This window comes from Varanus komodoensis, unplaced genomic scaffold (genome assembly GCF_004798865.1).
Source record: "Varanus komodoensis strain SLA01 unplaced genomic scaffold, ASM479886v1 scaffold21, whole genome shotgun sequence".
NCBI classification, from domain to species: domain Eukaryota; kingdom Metazoa; phylum Chordata; class Lepidosauria; order Squamata; family Varanidae; genus Varanus; species Varanus komodoensis.
Window position 1 is genome coordinate 11,314,832 of NW_025335589.1, and position 23,644 is coordinate 11,338,475.

Below are 23,644 nucleotides of genomic sequence, written 5' to 3' on the forward strand. Positions count from 1 at the left end.
GGTTCGCCACCACTGGTATAGTAGATCCTGTGTGCAGTTTCCTGCACTTGATAGAACCAGCTTTGTGCATTTACTGCCATGCTCAGGGTTTTGGCCTTCATGACAGGTTGCGCGTCGGATGCACAGTGAGGCCTCTCAGGAAATTGCCTTGATCCCAACCAACCCTCAGTGCCGAAGTGATTTTGTGAATCGTTCAGAGAGGATCCTGATTCCAAACACATATGGCTACAATCCGGTCAAGCTATGCTTGTATAGAACTGCACAGGTTGATGTCTGTAAGGGAACATTGCAGGGAAGTGGATTGTACCATTGTTTTTAATACAATGATGCTTCATAGAGCACAGCTGCAAAAGGGACCTGAGAGACAAACTAGCCAGCCATTACTTAGCAATTGCATTATCTTCCTCCATGTTTATTCTAGAGTAGGCACAGTGAGGGAATTCAGATCTTCAAAGTCAGCTGCTTACTTCAGAGTCACAATCTAATTTGCCTCCTTGTGCCTACTCTACAGTAATGTTTGTTCTGGCCTTTAGTGGCAGGTCTTAAAGGAGAGTTGACTGTACAGGCCGGACTTTTACATTTCTTGAGTGACATTCTTTAGCTTTGTAGTTATGTGCTCCTGCAGGCAGATGCTAACTTTTCTTGGAAGGGGCAGGCACCTGACAGGGTCCATTCACATAAAAAGGACCCTGATGAAGCCGGTGGTTAGTTGACAGGCTGCGAGCTGAGCCCATATAGGGTAACAACCATATTTTGCAGCTTAGAAACTTGGAAGAGATGCTCCGGCCCAGCCTTCTCCCAAACATGTTCATTCATTACACGCAGGATGTTGTCGTTTTAACATGGAAAAATGTTCAACCATGTGATGTTTTTGCCACAGTCAGAGTGCCATCCCAGGCAGCTAATTTGGGTACTTGAAAGGGCAGCAAACATTCCTGTATTATTGCCAGGGAGCTCTAAGTGGGCAAGGCATGGGAATGTATAAGGAACTCACTTCATTTTGTATAAATTAAAATGTATGCACCTTCCAGAATGAAATGAGGACTTGAATATACTCTGTGACTGTAGTCTGTACACGTCTGATCTTGTGGTGGAATTTGGGCAACAAAAATGCATCCAAAATTGCCTAAATTTGGAAAATGTTTGTAAAAGAATGTGCATTTTTAAAGAACGCTCAAACATATTTTATTCAATGGTATTAAATGTGCATCTCCAAAATGTGCATAATGGGAACATGCATTTAGGAGGAAATACATGAAAATGTGCACGAATTTTTGTACAAAGCCTGCAATCTGATATGGAATGAAATTTGAGGTGGTAGTCAGAAAACCATGGTGGGTTAGAGTTTTGCTAAGTTACACATCCCCAGAGAGGTGCTTGAGGGATTTCTTGCTGCAGTTGCCCAAATAATTCTGGGACACAAAACACCATGCATGGCTGCTTTACCTCAGGCAGCAAAACGTCTTTGGTCTGCATTCTAGATTGGTGCATTCCCATAAGAGCTATAGAGTATGACAGGAACCTGAATATCTCTTTTGCTAGCAGTGGATTTTCTGCTTGTTTTTCCACTTCAGATATATAACATGTATTAAACAAGTACAGCTCTGAACTCAAATATGTTTGAAATATCAAACCCTAGAAAATTCAGCCGATCGTTTTAAAAGTGAGATACTAGCAACTCTTACAAGTCTTTTGAATAAATAATGTGAAACATTTCCATTAAAAAGGGGAAAGAACATTGCATAATCTGTTTTGGCTTATGTTTTGCCTTCTTTTTTGCCACTGATATTCATTCAAAGTTTAAGCATTGACTACCTATTCTCTACAATAGAGTTAAGTCAGTTACTTCAGTGCACGCTTGTAGAGTATTCTAGCAAAAGGGGTGCCTTTGGTTTTTGAGTCTATTGTCCAAGATATAAGAAGAAATGTTTAAAAAGCTATCCCTTATAAAACCAAAATGTATTATATTTTATTATTTATTTAAGTATTACATTTCTGTATCACCCATCAACTGACGTTCTCTATTGCACACACATTATTTGATAGTAACAATACATGCATAATGCATACTATTTGAACATTGCACATATGTGCACACACGCACAAACACAGAGTCAATGAACAAAGAGAAAAGGCATCTGTAGTTGAAAAGTAAATGAAGTTGTTATAATAGCATTTCTCTGAGTTAGTATTAGAATGGGTTTTACAATTCTAAATACATTTTTTCTTCACTTTTACTATTAAAATTCAAGAGATAGCATCTTAAGCCTATACTCATTTCATCAGAAGATTACAGTTGCATACCATCAGTGCATTTTGCCTCACATGCTTCTCATTCATCAGGTAACTGTGCTTTAAAAGAACAGCATACATTCAAGTCAGGTGCTGGGTGCACCATTGTCCAAAAAAAAAAAAAACAAGGTCCCAGAACATTCAGTTTGTCAGTGCTGGTTTGATGCTCAGTGGCCTCTGCCAGTCCGGACATAAAAAGAGGGATTATTCTGGATTGAACCCAAATGAGTTGCTCCAAAGCAGACAAGGAACTCTGCACAGAAGTAGCTGCAGTACGCACAAGGACTTCCATTCACCTCTTTGGGAAGGTAGCACCGTGCGTGCCAGAGGATTTAAGCACCAGTCTCTGCTGAAATGATGAGAAAAGATGCATATGTGCATCTCTGAGCTCTAAATTAGAGCATTTTTTCTTTAGGGAAATTAAGATTTGCTCACAGACGTCTACTAGAATGAATATTCAGACAGTCTTGCTTATCATCTGGAGCAAAAAAAAAAGGATCTCTTTGTGTGAAAATACATAAACATTCCCAAATTCTATTTTATAATGATGAAACCATTCAGGGATGTTAAAAATGTTGACATTTAACTTAGGCGTGGTGGGGGTGGGGTAATGTTTTTATTTTTGCTTTTGTATTTTTAAACACATGCTCATTTCCCATATAGAGAGTTCTTGGGTTCTTTGAATACTCCCTTCAGACAAGACTGGAATGTGAAGATGTGTCTGATCCCATATGCCCAAAAATGGAAAGTAGCTGGGAACGGTTGTTTACAGAACAAGTGAACGAAACAAATGTATACAGCTTGTGATTGGCTTGAGAAAGCTTCTTCCCCAATTCCTGTTGCCCTGCTTCCAGAAGGGAATAAAACAAAGTCCTTGCCATTCTAAAATCAGAGGGATGAATTTACCTGCTACTGCTGTCCAACAGTCAAGGTGAATGAGAAAAAGTGAACAGTTTACAATTGCCAATAAGTAGTGCTTCTTTGGCACAGAACTGAATTTATGGATGTGAAATCGGCCTTTTACTTTCAGTAACAAATAGAGTATCTTGTTTATAGGAACTACTCAGTACTTACATAGAGTGTGACTTTCACAACTGAGTATAATGAAATAAAGGAGTTAACCTAATTCCATACATTAGAAGTCCAAAGCAAGCTGAAATAGCTACTTTGAGAAACTGCTGTTCCAATCATGTTATAATTTGGGGGATTTGATCTTCTGATGACGCAGTCCATTCCCTTCGTGGGCAAGTTCTCCCATTAATCATCAAACCCATTGCATTCCAAGTATGAGTAAGGAATCCCACAGGGTTCAGAAAAGGCATACCACAAGGACATACAGTGTAACCTTAGACATTCCTACTTAGAAGAAAGTACTATTGAGCTTAATGGGGCTCACCTGCAGGTGACTGCACATGGAGCTGCAGCCTTAAACTGGTTAATTACCATTTCCATTCCCTACAGGATGGTTTTCCAGTAAAAGTGTGGGTTGTGGATTTCTGTAGCATGCCTAATTACAATGGCAAAGACCTAAACAGTGATGGGAGAATTCACTCAGTTCAGGATTACTGACACTGCAGTATTTTAATACAGCACCTCAAATGAGCCAAGCTCCAGGTATGGCTGGAGCTGGAGCTGAATTTCATGCATTGATCTGAACTACTCAGTCAATACTTTGTCTGTGGGCTTCTAGTTTTCTATAGATTTCTGAAGAAATCAACAAATAAATGGTAAAAAAAAATCTCAGTAAAACATAAAAATAAAGAATGTAACATTCCTATGAACAATCTTCTTGGTTCTATGGATAGCATATTTACTGATACCGTTAACAACATGCTTCTAATTACAAAAAGAATGAACTTGGTCTTTTTTCATTGGAGGGGTTGGTTTTTTTGTTTTACTGAACAGTTTTGCTTATGTACAGAAATGTCAACAACAGTGGTTTGACTGGGGTCTATATAACTGTATGCCTCAAGCAAGTTATTTGCAGCAATCTTGGAAAAAAATATTATTTCAAAACAGTCCTATTGAAATAAGTAGTCTGAAAGCTGCAACTTTTGTCATTTTTGGGGGGGAGGGTGTCCCTAAATGAACTCATTCCAAGTGTATTGCCCATGCAATAAATACGAAATCTGTTAAATATTCTTATATGTTTGGATCCAGATGTAGGTGTGTTTAGCAGATGTGTGTGCAGTTTTCTCCAGCCCTTTCTCCCACGGCAACCCCTTGCAGATGGTGCCTCCACCCAGTTTTCAGGCATCTAGCCAGCCATGTGTGAGAGCCCACTTCAATCAGTGGGATCCCACTACCTCTTGTAGCCATTTTTAGTGGGTTGAAAGACATGCATTGGCAAACAGTGGCAAGGAAGTTTGTTTCTGCCAGGCTGGTCACAAGATGCCTAAATCTGGATCCAATCTTTAGTTACCAACAGGAAACAAAACTTGCATGACTTCATGACGCAAATAATTTAGGATGTTTTTTTGTTCATAAAACACCTATTTTAAAATGTTAGACTTGTTCTTTGTTCATATGTTCTTTGGAAACTGACAAACCACGCCTATTCAAGCTTACTCAAAAATAAACTCCATTAATTTCAATAGGACTTAACTTCCAGATGAACCTGTCTAGGATTGCGGCCTATCCCAATGCAAATCCAATAGGAGCTTCACTGCATGAGGCTGTCACTGTGCACTCAAGAGCCCTGTGTGTACACTGTGTGTACAGTGTCGTCACTCTTCAGAGAACCTCCGAGGTTTCCCAGCCTTCTTGGATTATTTTCCCTTTTTTAAGATGAAGTAAAGTCTGGTATTAAATTTTAAACTGAGACATTCTGGGACAAAAGGCTCACAAATCTGCTCTACTGCAGCTATACCATAGCACAATCTTGTGGCTGGTTAATAGAATATACAGAAAGGCAACTCAATCCCTAGGAGGGAAAGCCATGCAAAGGACACATTTGGAAAATGGAAGAAGCTTCAATAAAGTAGCAGTTCTTCCTGATGTAGAGAAGCCCCAAATTTTGCATTAGGTGTGCATAGATTCATTCTCTCATTAACGAAACCTGCAACTTTTCCTTATAACCTGGCTATTTTACTCATTCATTCATAGCCCACTCCTATCCATGTTTACTTAGAAGAAATCCAACTGTGTTCAATGGAGCTTAATTCCCAAGAAAGTATGAGTATAGGATTGCAGCCTCATTCATTCATTGGTACCACTTTAGCACCATGTGCATTGATGTAGGTGAGAAGAATTTTAGCCCTCCGTTCTATCACATCGATTAGTTTTTCAATGCCTTGGCGACCCCCTTGGCTATCCCAAAAAATTCTGTCAAGGAACAAAGACTGAAGAAGCTTTTCTCGTAAACGCTGGCTTTTCATCACAGAGATTGCAGATTCTGGGAACCTGAAAATGAACAGACAAATATAATCTGATATCATTTCATATTTTTTTTCTTACTATGATCGAAATACTCCCTATTGGGAGGTAGAAGAGAGAGAGGAAAAAAGGCCAACTGAGTTCAGTCTCCAAAAGGCTGGTATCCTGAATTTGCTCCAGCCTCCTTCCCCTCTCTTTGAAACACAGTTTCTGGTCAGCAGAAAATGGTCATCCAGCAAAAAGATGGCTAGGAAAGTAGGGGGAGCAATGAGATAAAGACCATCTCCACTGTTCCTCCCCTAATGCACTCAATGAGTATAAGCCCTTGAGTTCAAAGGTCCATGCTCGTATCAGTAAGATTGCACCCCAAAGTAATGACTGTTTTGGTCTGTAGATGCAATTGCAATGCACTTTGTGTACACAGTCATACAGGACCATTATCTGAAAAAGAAAGGGATGTGGTCAAGGTGAGGAGCCAGCAATGCTCCTTAGGTCCAAAGGTGCCTATGGTTTCCCAAAGACACAACTCTGATACATGCATTGTATATGTGGAGAGGGTTCCATGATCAGAAGAAACAATGGTACCACCTGCGCATAATTTTGCTCCCTGATGTCCACGCATGGAGTGCAATCTAAAACCCACATGGTGGATGTTGGAAGCCAGGTGACTGTGTGAAGTCAGGACTGAAGCCAATGGAATGGATGGCCATACTGCTTCCTTTATAGCATACCATTTAAAGATTTCACAACTAAAAGTGCTTTAAGTTATATGTCTGATTTATTCATTGTGAAAGAGTTGTGCACAAGATCTGAAAAGAACTGTGGAGGGAGAATGCAGCTCCATATACCTGTATGGTATATCATTATACTTACTCATTTATGCCATGTAATAATTTGAAATTTAGATTGTCTTCACTTCGGTCAAAGAAGCCTTTATTATCTATAAAAACTAAATGCCTTGGCTCATCCTTCCTCTGGATAATGTGTGTCAAATCAATGTTGTCCTGGTCATTACAATTAAGATTCAGTCCTTTCTGTACACAAGAGTCCTCTTTGCGTGGTCTGAACCCACAGCAGTTCTTATCCAAGCGGTTATAAATCTGAAAATGAATACAGGTTGATGAAAACATTGACCTCTTAAGGTGATGGGATGCCACTGAAATGCTTGTCAATATGGAGCATTGCAACTATTAATCAATCCCATAAGTAAGTTTAAACCCTTCATTATGTTCATTTTTAATGTGTGGAAAGCTAATGCCCTGTGAGCCAGATGTCCCAGTTCAGCCATGTGGCCTTAGGAAAGCCATAGTCTTTCAATGCCAAGCTCCATTATCCACCTCTTTTAATGCAGACAATCCTGCAGCAGCAGACAACATGCACTGCATGGACTGTGCATGCCTCCCAAATGGGCATTTTTAGCGTCCCCTGAATTTGCTGTGGCAGCAGCAAAAATCACAGCAAGTTTGCAATCTGAAAACAATACCATGCTCACATGTGCAGAAGTGCACAGCTAGAGTGAACAGGATGAGAGGGTAACGGGGACATGTTTACAGTTCTATGAGATTATTTTATTACCATTTGACAGAGCAGCATTTTACCATCCTAAACCTTTGTTTTCCTTGTGGGACTTCTTTACTCTGCATCAATACAACACTTCCTTACTTGTTGGTGTCCAATCCTGAGTGAATGGATTCTCTTGAAGAAAGTAAGGTGATAGCTAGGGATATATAACACTGGGAAATCTGTTTCATTTGAGCCTGATAGACTTGCACAGTTTTTCTGATCTGCTGATCTAAAAAGGCCATGTTATTTTTTTTCAGGGTCTGGAAATGTGCACAAAATAGCTGCACACAGCAAGAACCAAGAACTGCATATTCATAGTGCCAACTGTGAAAAGGGAGATTTCATCAAATTGGGTGTTTTGCGGGATATGAATCTTTACATTTCTGTAAATGGGTTTGTGTGTTTTTAATATTATATCCCATTCATAAGCCTATTTTGTAACCCTGATGGTGCATATTCCCTTGGTAAATACTCTTGTCAGTTTTATCCTCTCCCTACTTTGTCATTAGCTCTTTGCCTCTTTCCTAAAGAACTGGTCACTGTCAATTTGTCTCATTCAGCACTGACACTATAGTTTTCCACTAAGGTTATATGACTTGCACACATCAAATAGTTGCACTTTAATTATTATTTTTTTGTTTGACCATGAATTGTTCAAACAGGATTTTTAGTCACTTCCTCCTACCCCTCATTCTTCCCACCAATACTATGTTTACAATATCTGAGTTTTTTAAAACGGGCCATGACATACAGAATTTTTTTTTAAAAGGGAAGGTCAGAAAATTTGCACAAATTTGTGGTGCCACAAGTTGCACACGTTTCCTAAGATATTATTTTAAATCATTGATAATAAACTCACCCAAATTGCAGTCCAAAGGAATCGATTCAAAGATCAAGCTGTCACCAGTATAAGGGTAATAGAACAGTATTCTGAGGTTAAGTCAAGCACAGCTGTCAGATTTTCACACCTCCCCCCCCCATAGAGGGTGAAGTGGATTTCTTGCACAACCCTCTGTGTATACTTCTTCTGCAATAACTGCATATTCTGTATCTCACAGTCTACACATATGCGCTAAGCTTGCCTGGGTTTCTCACCATTAAATATTACTGATGCTTTCCAACTACTATTCTATGTGAATAATATTAATACTACCATATTTCCTGCTAAACTGCTACAGACCTTAAAATTCGAAAGTTAATGTATGCTTAAATGCAGTTCCCTGGAGAGAAGGCTATTTACTCTATGATCCACTAGAGAGAGAGGGAGAGAAAATTATTCTGCATCAACACATCAGAAATCATGATGCTCTCTTTTACTCTATGGCTGTTGCTATGTTTAGGATCATTGCAATCCACACATGTGACTTTATATTACATGCCAAGCATTACATATTCAGAGAAGCATTTAGAATTATTAGTTAAGTGACTATTTTTAGGCAGGAATTGATGTTCCACAATAACCACATCTATGGCCCAGACATAAAACATAAATAATTAGACCTATCTACTCTTAGTAAAACCTGTCATAGACTGATATAAGCAGGCAATTGAAGGATTGCTACAGTTTAAATATATACAGAAAGAGTCATCATTTGAGATATAAAAGGGCACTCTTAGGAATAGGGACAATATGAAAGCAATCACTAGTCCAAGGTTGGGAGAGGGGGCTGGGCAAAGCAGGTGAATCCTCCCACCCCACCCCCGGCAGGCCTGGTGATTTTTGAGGGCAGCATCATCCTAAGCATTTTTGATCACCTGGATGTTATTTCCATTTTATTTTCCAACCATATATACCTGCCTCAACCCTAAGATCATCCTCAGTGTTCCTTCTCTGGCAGTGCCCACCAAAGGAAATGAGGTGGATGACTATGAGGACATGGGTAGCTTTTGTTGTGGCATCCCGGTTGTGGAACCTGCGTCCTACAGATACTGGCTTGGCATCAACAGTATGCTTGTTTTGAAGATATTGCTCAAAGACATTCTTATCTTCCCATGTATTTTAGTTTTTCTGTTTCTGTCCTGTTTTAAATCTGGTATTATAGTTTAAATCTTTTCATTGTTACTAGGTTTTACTTTGGTTTTTATTCTTATGTTATACTGTAGTTATAAACTTTTACACTTTTGTTGCATTTTATCTTCTTCCATTTTATGGCTTTAATTGTTGTGAACCACCCAGAGAGCTTCAGCCATTGCGTGGTATCGCAATCTAGTAAATAAATAAGCAAAACAAATAAAAGTGGTTACACTACCTGTAAAAGAAAATCAAGAAGTGCCATCTTGGACCATTCGTGGTGATGGACAGCGGTACAGCCCCATTCTGCTTTGGGCACTTTCCCATTCTGCCAGCACTTTTGCTTGAGTTGTTGCTTGTAAGTCCCCCAGTTTAGCCTCAGTGACGAGTGTGTCTCATTGTCTGTTTGGGCCAAGGAGGCATCCCAAAGAACAACAGGGCACGGTTGATCATCTGGATGAGAAAGGAAAACCAAAGTAAACAGAACTATTAGCATTCTTTGACGAAGCATTTCAGATGTACAAAGCCAGGGCCACTTTTGAAACATTGTCTAAAATTCTAACAGTCAACAACACATGTTTCCAAAAAGAGATTTTAAAGATGTGGCAGGAAAAAATCTGAAACCAACAATGATTTGGCTTCTCTCGGTAAATGTGGTTATACTCCACATCTAAAAGCAGCAACCACATTCAAGGAAGAGCCCTGGACAGTGTAATTGTCTCCAAAGTCTGAGAATAGCAGCTCCCTTGTTACTATGAGCGTGGCATGCTTAAACAGAGCCCCACTTCATGAGATGATTTATTAAATGAATTTGGCAGGTCAGGACCCGATGTAAATCTCTGTAGTTCATTCAATTTCAGCAAAGCAATATTCATTAATGAGAGTGTCATCTTTTAATGATATATGCATGGCCAAGCAGTGAATTCCAGCACCTAACAAACAGATTTATATTCTCATATTTATTGCTTTGGGTTTTAACAATGCATGACCTCCTAACTAGAAGAGGATACAATAAACAGGCAGGATGTTTCACATGTGTGTGGCTCTATTGCTCCCAAAAGGTGAGCCCACGATGAGATTGTGCAGGCCGTGGAAGACAAAAGCTGTTCAAATCTCGACACATGGGGTGCAGCTCTTTCGTGCATTCTCTGTGTATAAGAAACATGTTAGGGTCAATTACACAGTGGGTTGCTTGATGCAACACCAGTTTTATTTTTATTAAAACCATGTCAGAAGATCTGACCCAGTTCAGGATGACAGTGTGCAGGAAGGAGAGAGCTCCTGTGCGCCTGAAAACAAAATCATGCTTTGCAGGCTTTCAGCAAGTGATGCTTCCCTATTGCTGCATCTCCACGTCACCGGGAAATGAACTTTTTGAGCATCTGAAAGCAAGCGGTGGCAATGCTAAGAAAGACTATGAGGAGTAATGGCAGCTGGAGACAATAGCAGTGAGAAGACCAGTTCATTGAAAGGTGGGGGGGGGGAACTGAGGGTGCCTTGCCCAAGGGTCCTCGAAAACCAGGAGCTAGCACTGCTTGGGCCAGAGCAGATGTGTCTGTGTTTGCTAAACAGAAACTTGCCAGATTGCCTATGCAGCTGTGGTGAAAGAGGGGTCTACTGTTATTCATGAAAGAAGCATGCTGCAGACAGGAGCAAAACCCATGCCATAAGAACATAAGAGAAGTCATGCTGGATCAGACCAATGGTCCATCCAGTCCAGCACTCCATCCACATGGTAGCAAACCAGCTTCTCAAGAATCCCCAGAGCAGGATGGGTGCGAGACCTCCTCCTGCCCAAGCTCATGAGCAACTGGAGTACGCAGGCAGGCCACCTCTGCTGAAGGAGGTAGCACTTAGCCAGCAAGGCTAGTAGCCACTTATAGCCTCCACCCTTTACAATTCCTCTATAAAGCTATCCAGATTGGCAGCCATCACTATTTCCCAAGGCAGCAAATTCCATAGTTTAGCTATATGCTGTGAGAAGTGCTTCCTTTTATCTGTTCCAAACCTCCCACTAATCAGCTTCATGGAATGACCCCTGGTTCAAGTGTCATGCGAGAGGGAGAAAGTGGCCTCTCCTCCCACTTTCACCACACCATCCATAATTTTAAATGCCTCTGATTCTATCTCAACTGACCCCATTGTTGTAACTCTTGCTCACAGAGGAGTTGTGCCAACCCCTTGATCATTTCAACTGTCCTTCCCTGCATGTCCTTTTTCATGCGCCATGTGCAGTGACCAGAACTGGACAAAATATTCTAAGTGTGCTCTCACCAAAGATCGCTTAAGGGAAGTACGATCTTGGCAGTGTTATTTTCAGTTTCTTTCCTACTTGTGTCCAACATGAAGTTTGCCTTTTCCACAGCAGCTGCTCACGGGGTCAACATTTTCATCAAGTGTCCACCATCACCCGAAGATCCTCCCCCTCACCTTATGTCACACCATACTTTGCTGCTTGGCAAACTCTTTCCTGAGACAGATCATTTTTGGGATCAGAAAGAGGTTGTAGGAGTATGAGGCAATACATCACAGGAAGGGGACCAGATTTTTCCCATCCTTCTCAGTTTTGCAATAAAAGCAACCACCCACTACCACTTTTTATGCAAAGCACAATACCCATCTTTAGCAGACACATACTTATCATTTTTGGATGCTTAGTCAAATACCAGGGCTTCCCTCTTTCACCCCCTGAAAATCAAAGATGCATTATTTTCTTTTTCCTATACTAAACACATTTATTCTTTCTTATTTTGCAAAGGCAGTTTCCTTCAGCAAAGCTTTTCCTGTTTTTCTTTTTCCCTGCTTCCTCCCATGGGTTCAGGAGGGGAGTGAGAGACAGAGAGAGAAAGGGAGGGTGAAAGGGAAGGAAGGAAAGCTGCAGGGACGGGATGGATACAACCCTCTTCTTTTTAACAGTCATGAAAACTTGCAGTTTGGAAAGAATGGAACAGAGATAAAGAGAAGCCCAGGAAGTGTTATTCACAGGAAAGAAGACAGAGCAAATACTCAGCTGTAATAGTGCTGTCTTCAGTGTTATCTACTAAAATAGACTCCACTGGAACAAATTAATCAAAGAAAAAGAAGGGGCCGAGTTGGAAACTATGTAGTGTCTCATTGTAATACAAACAGAAAGGAGCTAAAAGCTGTTCTGACTCACTGTCCTAGGGGAGGTCTGCTACAAATGAATTTACAGTTCTGAATGCAACACATTAATGTCCTATTGATTAACTTCCATCCAAATGAAAATACAGTACAGTACAGTACAGTGAATAGGTCACCATGTCTGCAGATCAACCAGCCAATATGACCAGTAGAAAAGGTCTCCTGCCTCAAAGAATGTGAAATATTAGACCCTGCCCTTGAAGCAAACCTGCCATTAAACCTCCTCTTCTCTCTGCTCCAGTCCTTCCAGCAAGCGGGTTTTATCAGCAGCGCTGCAGCTGGACAAGGGAGACAGCTCAGTTGCCTGCTATCTGGGCACAAGCCAAGATCAGGAAGAAAGAGAAACTGCTGCAGCCATCAGAGTACCTGCTTGGCATGGGACCTGAAAAACGCACCCCACCCCAAGTATCCCATCTCTTTAGGACTCCTGGTTTCATTTGTAAAGCTTATTGAGCATATGGAGGCTTGCTCCTGGAAAGAGGACATCACCAAAAAAGGGGAAATGCATGACCAAAAGGAGGGCACATATTTGCATACAGCTTAAATATGCCGATTTAGCTGTATAACTAGGCCAACGTAGATAAGATTGAAAAAGAGATGCAGTACATTTCACTGTGACTCAGTCCCTGTGTGCTGTGCCTCCTCCAGACTGTGGCAGGCAGCAGAGAGGCCACTTTTCTCCCTTCTTACAGTTACTTCTGGCTCCTCCACTTTAAACAGGTCTTGCCCTGGACAGTCCCTCAGACAGAGAACATCTTCAAACAAAGAACTGTCCCCTGGCAGACCTTCAGATAGACAGAGGGCTGTTCTCTGCAAAACAGGATACCTGGACACCCTTCACCTTGTCTCATGATGAGCAGGAAAGGAAGCTTCCATTACAGTGAATTTGGGCAACAGCTAAAAAACTATGGGGTTAAGAAGTAGGCTCTTGTGGGTGTGGGGGGGGTGTGTGTGTAAGAGAGAGAGAGAGAGAGAGAGAGAGAGAGAGAGAGAGAGAGAGAGAGAGAGAGAGAGAGAGAGGATACTGCATAGTCAGCAATGCCTGATTGTCACTAGCCTGGTGATAAACAGAACATCAGTGAAATGCCAGCTATTTTTACTTACAACAGCTTCTATTTCCATAGCAACTTAGTGCCTTCCCCACACTCATATACCCTCCAGATTTTCTAATATTAGAATTGCAAGTTTGGTATATTCTCCTACATAGGCAGACTCTGTTGGGAAAAAATGACTAGAAAACTCCCATCTGGTTTTTATAAGTAGTGCCATAATTATCCCATTCCCCAAATTGTGTTCTGTACTTTTTTTGCCTGGTTCTTTTTTTTAAGCCACAAGGAAGCAGTGCTTATTAAATACAGATTAGAAAATCTTCAAAGCTGCTCTCAGAAGGTCCACACATGCATATGTCAAGGATGGCAACACGTCAGCCAGCTTTTGGGAACAGCACAACAACAACAACAACAACAACAACAACAACAGAAAGGTAGAAGGAACATAAACACTAATGAAAAATTCCCATAAAATAGTTATCTCAGACATATCTATTAGAAGAATGTAACAATAACCATAATAGATCAGACCAAATGTACATCTACTCCAGATTTTATATCCATCACTGACTACTCAGATAATGCAGATAAATTCACAGCCCTGGGAGGACTTGATAGGAGATACAGATAACTACATTCCTCCCAGGGTGATACATCTTGGGCCTACAAAGTTTGGTCATGTGAATGCAGACAGGGCATGAATCAAGTCTCCCATATTTATTTAATAGATGGTTATCCCAACTTTCAAGATGTTAATTCTCACAAGGTCACTCATAATATGATCCCTGACAGCTAATAACTTACTGTGACATTAGGGTATATTAAAATAGTCAAGCAATGATATCAGCATTCACCCTAACTACTCATCCTATTGTCTAGACACGGCAACATTGAATACTCCTTGAAAGGCAAATATCAGCCTCTGGGATGTTTGACTCATATTATGAGGCACGAAAAGGGAAGTGGGAACTTCTGCAAAGTTAAATCAGGAAAAGGATATGTGTTGGTGAATATATTGAGGATATTGCAAACCAGGTCTGTACAACATGATGCCCACCAAGCTGAACAGAACCCATCATCCATGCAGTGTAAAGATTTATGAAGGCCCTGGCAGGTCACAATCCATGGTCATAACTTGCATAGCCCTGTTCCAAACTCAACAGTCTAGCATCAGCTTTATTTACTATTATCTCTGAACTTAATATCATCATCATCATCAACATCATCTCAGAAGAGTTATATAATTAATAGGGCAATTTGAATATGAGTCCAGTATGAAGGCATTCTTATGTTATTCTAATCACATAGTGTGAACATGAGGGTTAATTTTTATTTATTCTAGTGTAAGTCTGTGTGGTCCTAATTTGGATCAGGACCACCATAAACTGGGAGAGGAGAATTATGCCTCCTCCTTAGTATGTTTCCCCCTTGGAAAACCCATCACCTCATGGAAAGGAAGCTAAAATAATAAGAAAAGGGTTTAAAAAATATATGCGGGCGGAAATTTAGAGAAAAATTGTGAGGGAGGTTTAATTTTCCTCCCAGTTCATAGCAGTCTCAATCAGAATGCTTTTTATTTATCATTTATGCTAAAACTAAATAAAAAGCCAATTCTTAGCTACATACTGCACAGTTGGCATTACACTGAGTTTGCCTGAAATATCAGAATCCTGGGTCATAATGGTTCAGGGCCTTTACCATCTCAGTGCCAGCTCTTGGGAAGGCTTGCTGCCCCCAGTACATATTAGGCTAGCACCAACTTTTCTAGATTTTTCCAGAATGCTTTCCCAGGTATTCCTGCCTTCTTCCCTGGTGTCACATTAGTCTCTCTCCTAGGTTTTATATGGTATTTGATCATGGTATCATACCAACTTGTTTCCATATCACTTACCTATTTCAGCATAAGCAATTCGGAAAAGTTGGCAAATAAATAAACAACATGGAGACGTGGGAAGGCAGACACAACTAAAGATGTGACCTATAGATTGTACCACCCTCAAGAGCTCTCCAGTAGATTTTTATCTGCCACAATTTTCCTCTGGTCTCTGCTCATTTTGTCGAATACTAGGAACAAAACTGCTGAATCTGATAAAGGCCATGCAACAAAGCTGAATGCATCAGCAAGAACAAGTCTTCTCATTGTCCTTTGCCTGAATGTTAATCAGTCTGATGGAGTCCAATGTTAAGGGTGCAGGGAGAGAGCAGACTAAATGCCTTGCTTACTTGCTGGTGCTACTGCTTCAGGCCATGCTTATCAGCAAGTGGGGATCGCTAGAGTAACATGGTAATTGGACTCAGTGGAACTTCTCTCCTACTGTCTGTGCCAAGTTCCCAGCCTCTGTTGGTACAAGACCAATTACAGAGTGAACAAACACAATGGGGCTCAAAGTCAAACGGTCTTTCACACTAGGTAATTTCAGATCGAGGCAACTCTGAATCCAAGCCCAAGCCTTCGCTAGTGCTGTAATCACTGAAAATATATACATGTAGCTCTTCTGACACCAGTGAGGATTTCTTGATAAACTGAGGTGGTTGCTAATCCAGACTGTTTTTCAGAGCACCAAAGGGGTTTCAATAGCACTCATAGGGTGGCCCAGTATTTGAAGGCCTGCTAGAGGACTATCCTCTCTGTTTGAAAGGTCCTCCCTGTAACCTACATGCTCTGCTGTTTCACATGGTCCAAAACTCTCAGGGGTTACTTTTTAGGGCACGCAGGAGATTGCAGTTGGGGGAAGTAGGAAAACCCCTTTGCAAGAGCAGAGTAACACACTCACTTCTTTGGATAACTGACCTCACCCCTTTTCTCCAGCTATTTACTCTAACTATATTCATTTAGAGTTGTGCCTCAATACTTCCTGAAATATTTGCTTCTTTACCATAACAGTTACTTGTTTTGTTAGTTGGCAAACCCAAATCAAATCAAGCCCCTATCAGATCAGTGCAACTTCCCCTAATTTGGTTACAATGGACCACGATTCTCAAAATCCCTATTCAGCATCACCATCACCCATGCTGACTTGGTGGAGAGGAGGAACGTTGTAGCCCGACACAATTGGAGGGTGTCAAGTTTCAGAAGGCTGGACCAGTGTCTGGCATGTGATTGTTGATCAGATGTTAAGTCATGTCTGACTGTCTGTTACCGCATGGACAAAGCACACATAAATCATTCATATTTATGTCCCCCATTTTCCCTCTTTTCCACCCAAATGGCCCTCTGAGAGACTCCCTCCATATTTACATGCTAACTCATCCCATCGTTCTTTCCTGTGTTTACTTATTCATTTCAAACCTCTTCCTGCCTTCTCTTCTAAATAAAACCACACACTTAAGTGCGGGGTAGTGGGTAAAGCAGCCTTCCTCAACTAGGCATCCTTCAAATATGATGGACTAGATTTCCCATTACTCATCAATATAACCACAGGATGATAAGAACTATATTTTACCACATAGGTTGGGAAAGGCTATGCTTGACTCTCAGATCATGACTGAGGAGAACTGGCTTCCATTTTCTGCTGAATCCAAAACACACAAAGTGACCTCAAGCCAAGTACTATCTGTCAAAAAAACAGATAGGATCATTGTCAGGATAATAAGGGGATGGTCATGGGGAGAAGGTTTGTAGGATTTCCTGAAATCTCTGGAGAAAAGACAGGATATAAATATAATAGATATATTTCTGCTCCTGAATTTACTTAGGCCACAGTCCATTGAACCAGGCGAATAGTACAACACAGCTAAGCATAGGAAGGGTGACTTTAAAAAAGTTCTGCTGTGCCATATGACAACCCTACTTTAAAAAAGTGGAGGTGTTTCGAAAGCTATTAGTGATATAGTAACTGCCATTAATGCATTAATCCATTCAAAACAACTAACAATTGAAAATCCATGTCAGTATGCTTAAAGTAGGTCTCTGAATGTTGGACTGGATATTTTAAGTACACCTTTTGTAAGAGTCTTTTAGATTTTCTGCTATTTCACCTTAGACCAGAGACAGCCTTCAACAAGCACACATGAGTGAGGGATTGGATGCATGCACTTGCTTACAAGACCTTTAGCTCCCTCACCACATCTAATTTGTTCATGTTTTTATCTTCCTTCAGCCTTTATATGAGCTTACAGACAAGTGCAGCACATTTGTGACTGGCCTTCTGGATTACATTTTGCTCTCCTTGCAAGTCAGAATTATGCAAGGCTTTTCCTTCTACTAGGCCTCACATCTTTATACATTCTGATCCATCAACAGTAATGAATCTTAGGAGAAAACTGTTCAGAGTCAGCATTCCCTTCTAATATTGTTGATGTGTCACAGAACAATATGAATTAATTCAGTAATTTAAAGTTACTGATTCACTGGGGCAACAGCAAACATAGACCATTTAGTTAGCCTGTCAAACCTGACAAGGACTTCAGGCAGAAGAGAGGGGAAAGGAAGTACAAGCTAAAGTTTTTTATATGAGGTGTCTAATGCATCTTGGAAAGAGCTTTCTCCAAAATGAATGACAGCTCTGAGACGTCTATTTTGTGAGATGTTGAGGTGACAGCAAATTTGTCTTTTTGCGTTACATTTGTAGAGAGGCATGCTAAAATAGAAACATTATGGAGATATTTCCAAAATCATATTCCATAGATAGGAAAATTCACCTGGTGTAAATGTTTGTATAACCTCATATATGTGGAAAGATAAAAGGCACAAAAACTTCAACAATAACACTGGTGAACTGCTTGTGAATGTATTATCTTTACTAATTAAAGCACTCAGGAAGGTTGATTTTTCCAGTATTTCATAGACAAGAAGAAGAAGATGATGATGACGACGACAGACAGACAGACAAATTTTCCAGAAGACACATGGAGTCTGCTATACCTGGGTAAAGTCACAGCTTATTTGTATCTACTCATATATAAGTCAATTGGGTTTATTATCAGGTAAATAGGTACAGAGCTGCAAAACTCTGTTTAATTCTAACAACATCACCATGAAGGCATTTATCATTCAGGTATTTGTTATTAATGAACAAATCAAGATAAATTTAAGAGGCACCACTCTCCAGGAAATTCTGCTCACAGGCCCCAGAGGATCTTCAGTCCTTACATTCATTGCAGTGGGACTTGGCCTCAGTGGATTATGTCCACCATCTCTTCTGTAGCTAAATCTGGATGTTTGCAATCCAAAATATTTCCAGGGAAAACCATCTACTGTGCCTGTTCTACATTCTGATCTCATCTGTAGCTAAGAAACAGGCCAGCAAGAAATAAGCAAGATGAAAAGTGGGTCTTCCCACACCCCCTCTCATCTCCTAGCAACAGTTCTCCAACTTTGGAACATCACCAGTTACAAAGAACAACAGAATGAGAAAGGCTGGGTTTTCCTGCTGCCCTCTTGACAATCTAAATAACTGTCACATCAGCTGAAAGCAGCCATTCCTACAGTCTTACAGCAGCTTAAACAAGCTTGTGGTTGACCATCTGTGTGTGTCCACATCACCCAAGATCCCCAGCAGTGAGCCACCTCATCCTTGCTGACAGCTCTGCAGTAATAAAATCTTTCCCTAAAAATAATGCATGCATATCATGTCTTCCATGCCCAAGCAGCTCGAAAAACTCTCAGAAGCAAGCAAGGAAACAAGCTGTTTCTCCTAGAAATCAAATTTACTGCCATTGTCTTACTTGCTGCCAGAGGAAAGGCTTATAAAGTGTTGATAAGCAGAAATTGCTCTTATATCCGCTTTCTGCAGTCTGCTGCTAGTATATCTTTGCTTCACTTTTTCTTTAACAAAAACACATGCTAATCATGAATTTGGTATGTAATAATGTACTGGCTGCATTGGAAAAAATCAGACCATAAGTAGAAAAGTATTTTAGCAGTGAATACAATATAACAGCCAGGTTTTTCTGGCTAAAGGCTAATACTGCTACTGAAACCATTGTTTGATACTACAGTGACATAGGAACTACATAGGTCAGTGTACACTATTTCTGATCTAATTTTAAGGTAATTTTGGGATTTACAACACTGAATGTGCATAATAAATGCAATTATAACAATTGTATCTTTAGTGCATAACAAAAGCTGAATATTTTCTTGCTCTGATGCAAAATTAATAAAGACGAAAATCACTCATGGGAGCATGCTCATTTTTCATATTTGAAGCATTTGGCTGGGATCCTTTTAGAAAATTATCATAACTTATCATAGGAATACAGACTAGATTGAAAAATGGCTTCTTGAACTCCAGTCTGACTGTGACAAGTAATTCCAGCATTAGGAATTTGAGGTAATTTTTTTAAAACAAACAAACATTATGCATCTTGGGCAGCCAAAGTAGGTTTGTACTTTTTTTGCACAACTTCCAAAAACTCCATTAATTTATTCTCACCTCTAGCAAAAATTCATCAGAAATAGAGGGAGATTACAGAGCTAGAGTATTTGGTGTTCTATATCACTGTACAGCATTTTGTGACCCATCAGTTTCCTGGCTGAGAAAAAAAAAAGACCAACTAGGGTCACCTGCGCAAACCCTTTACACAATCTGATAAAATGGATGAGCATTTTCACAGTTTATTTATTTATTTTATTTATTAAAACATTTTTATGCCGCCCGATTGAAACACAATGAATTTACCATTTCTATAACTTTGTACAAGTTCCATAGCTATGGATATTCGATTTTACCTACATGATAACTAAATAAATCACCAACCATTTCACCTTTAGAGTAAGTTAATTAGCTTGCTAGCAAGATTGGATTCTCGCTGTACTCAGCTTCTCTGAGTATACTGATGAATTCCAGAAAGGACAAGTTTAACTGGAAAACTGTAACCATGTTATCTCAGAAATTTTAGTATATATTTTAATAAACTGCTATAAACCACTCAGAGAGCATCAGCTATTGGGCAATATAGAAATGAAATTAATTAATTACATAAATAGTTAAGTGCCTTTTTATATTGACTCTGCCTTGTGAGCACTGGCTGGGTGTCCTAAGGGAAAGAATGCCCTGTGGTTATGTGGTGGGACTGTCCTTGTTCCTATGCCCTGCAGTTATTTACCTTGTACAAACTCTGATTTTCTGCTTATCGTAGGCAAGGTCCGGTTCAGTCCCAGGATCCTGTCCAAATGGAAGGCAAACACTTCACTCAGGTCAAGAGGTCTCTTAATGAGGCCACAGTGGTTTTGGCTGCAGACATCTCCTCTGGCTGACTTGCTAATAGCAGTGGTCCTCCCAAATACCAGAAGTACTCCATGCTGAGAAGGAGCCTCTTGGATACTGTCTATTTTGGAATCTGCCAAGAGATGCATACTTGAAATGTCCTCTTTGCTCAACCAAGAAGGAGGACTTTCACTGTACATCCTGATATTGCTCTCCTGAATACGGGGCTGAACATTTACACCTTTTATAGTCACTGCAGGTCTCCAGTGCCTCCTATCCTTTGGAGTAAGTTCTTTCTCTTTGTATTTCTCCCTGACATACCTTGCTTTCTCTGGAAGTGCTTCTGCTGTTCTCTTCTTGTTAAGCAATTTACTGGTCCCATGAAATGACTTTTGGATTAAGGTCTTCTCACTAGTGCCAACCAGTTGGTTCTCATTTCCATAGTGCAAAGGCAGTACTTGCTTCTTCCTTCTCTTGGGCTTTACAGTGCCTCGGATGTTGGCAGGTTTGCTGCGCTTAGATCGAAGGGTGATGTATACCACATTGGGCAGTGCTGAGCTGTCATTTGTCTCCACCAGGGATCTTTCCAAGTCAGGAAATGACAAGGTGCCATCCAAAGGGATTTCCAGGAAAGGGGTCTGAGCAGCATCTTGGAGGTTCCTGGAATTTGCTTTGGGAGGTCCCACTCTGTGCTGAGGTACAGTATAACCCACTTGGCTGACAAGAAAACCCAGATATATCACAAAGGCTGTGCCCAATAGCAAATTTCTTCTGGTCCATAGACACCTGCCACTCCAGAATCTCAGCAGCCGGGGTGAGCACAGAGAACAAAGGAACCAGTTTATAATTTGGCATGTCTGATGCAGGAAGCTCATTTCTCCAGTGAATCCACATGATGAAAGTAGTTTAAGAATCAACTGGTTGCTGGCTGGGATGATGATGCATGCCTTCTAATTACCAGATTTCTCCTCCTCTTTTCCCAGCTCTGCCTGTGTGTGTGTGTGTGTGTGTGTGTGTGTGTGTGTGTGTGTGTGAGGGAGAATGCATAAACACACTGGAAATGCCCCAGGAATGTAAATGCTCAGTCCTAATGAATCTGACAGGTTCCCCGGACAAGCTGTTAAAATTGTATCGGCCACCTCAGAGGGTGTGATTTTGTTTCAGTGAATGAATGGAGTTGGCTGTGTAAACAAAGTTAACTGAGTCACAGGATGAAAAGTCTGGGAGTCCCTTCTGGACTGGTGCACTGTTACAAGGGAGAGAATTATAAATACCAATTTATACTCATCATCATCAAACACAGTTATTTTTACACAATGTAAATCTCTATGATCGAAAGCTACAGCAAGTGATTACATATGGAAATAATACCCAGGTATCTCATAGTGCATATATCAACTGAATAGACAGCAATAAAAATAACTCCCCAAACACAGTACAAAAATAATTTATTATCCTGAATATTAGAACGTGTGATGATAACACTGAGTCAGAGGAATATTTTCAGAATTTAGCCATCAACATTTTCTCTTCTCATGCTAATAATGGGCAAGAGGTTCTGTACAGCACATATTTCTCCTACTATTAAGAGAGAATGTTACAATAACTAGTCCAAGACTACACTAACCCAAAGAAGCATAGTTGCAATATTTTTTAAAATTATCTTGAACCCAACTTGACTTCAGTGTAACAGCCAACTATGAATATGGTTGATTTAACATTAATTGTATGCAAAGCTGTGTTGCCAAAAGCTGTCTTCAGTGGCTAAATTTACATTTAATATAAAAATGGAAAGCTGCAAATAATAAACGTATGTTATTCCTTGCTGCATCAGAAAACTATGTGAGAATATTTTTACAATCAAGGTCACCAGCCCTGTGACAATAATCAAAGAAACCACATGTCTGGCACACTTTAATTACACAAAGATAGAACACACAAACACAATTTTCCTGTGCAACCAGAAACACAATATATTCTGCATTACAAAAAAAATAACTTTGGTTCATTTATAATAAAATATCTTATCAAAATCATCTTACCTATGAAGTTTGGCTCAGTCTTGACTCTCATAAATCTTTAACACTAATGCAAAGCCATGTAAAAATGCAAAACAACAAAAGCCATGTCGATCATTAACAAAAATTCCAATATCCACAATAAGGCAATAACTTTATTAGCTCAAGCAATATGTCATGAACAGTGAGAAAGTTTCTGGATTCTCCAAACCTGTAGTCTTCAAAGTCCTGGAATACACAATTCTTTTATGACTGCATGATTCGTATTTTAAAGATTTCACTTCAGGCTCCGCAGTTCCTCAAAATATTCTGACCACACAGCATGGTTGTTTCTAAATAACTGCCACAAACTTACATTAACTTTTCATTATTAGCAATAGTTTCAGTATTAGAGTTAGTTTTATTAAGCAAGTTTAAATTCCACAGTGGAAAAACCCAGTGTGATGTCTCGTATCCAAAAAGAACAATCCTAGATCTGTTTGTTCCAACTCCTGTGGGCCCCCTAGTGTATATCTACCAAAACTGTTTATGGAATAGCAGTCTTCTTTACTGGGGGAAAAAACCCTGAGTAGTCTTGGACATTACTAAGGAGTTGGCCCATTCACTGAAACCATAGTAAGTTAAGGCTCAAGAAGTTTATAAGCTAAAACAGTTTTCCCCAACCTGGTGCCTTCCAGATATATTGAATTACAACAACCATGATGGTTGAAAATGATGGGAGGATGTAGTCTAAAATGTCTGGAGGCCACCGGTTGGGAAAGGATGAGCTCAAATTGGAAACAGAGAGAAGAAATGGAGGGCAGGGAAGATGAAGTCATATATATATATATATATATATATATATATATATATGCATGCATACTTAAGCTTCATTTCAGTTAAGTAGGGATGTGGGTGTAGATGGGGACTTCAGCTCTTAAGCCAAATCCCATATTGATGAGTTTTGAGAAGGAATGTCAAGGTCAGGAAGAAAGGCAGCTAGCTGCACATATGTCAGAAATTATTGTATCATCATCACATAGC

General features: G+C 40.1%; 1 protein-coding gene across 1 annotated transcript; it reads right to left on the bottom strand.

The window, feature by feature from the left end:
• Positions 1 to 1,367: 1,367 nt before the first annotated feature.
• On the bottom strand, positions 1,368 to 23,065 carry GASK1B (golgi associated kinase 1B). Its single transcript, XM_044430828.1, has 5 exons — positions 22,646 to 23,065; positions 20,503 to 21,849; positions 9,480 to 9,694; positions 6,541 to 6,767; positions 1,368 to 5,694 (listed from the first exon to the last, which is right to left on the bottom strand). The coding sequence occupies exons 2-5, from the start codon at positions 21,476 to 21,478 to the stop codon at positions 5,487 to 5,489; spliced, it is 1,626 nt and encodes a 541-aa protein (XP_044286763.1). The 5' UTR covers positions 21,479 to 21,849; positions 22,646 to 23,065; the 3' UTR covers positions 1,368 to 5,486.
• Positions 23,066 to 23,644: the final 579 nt, after the last annotated feature.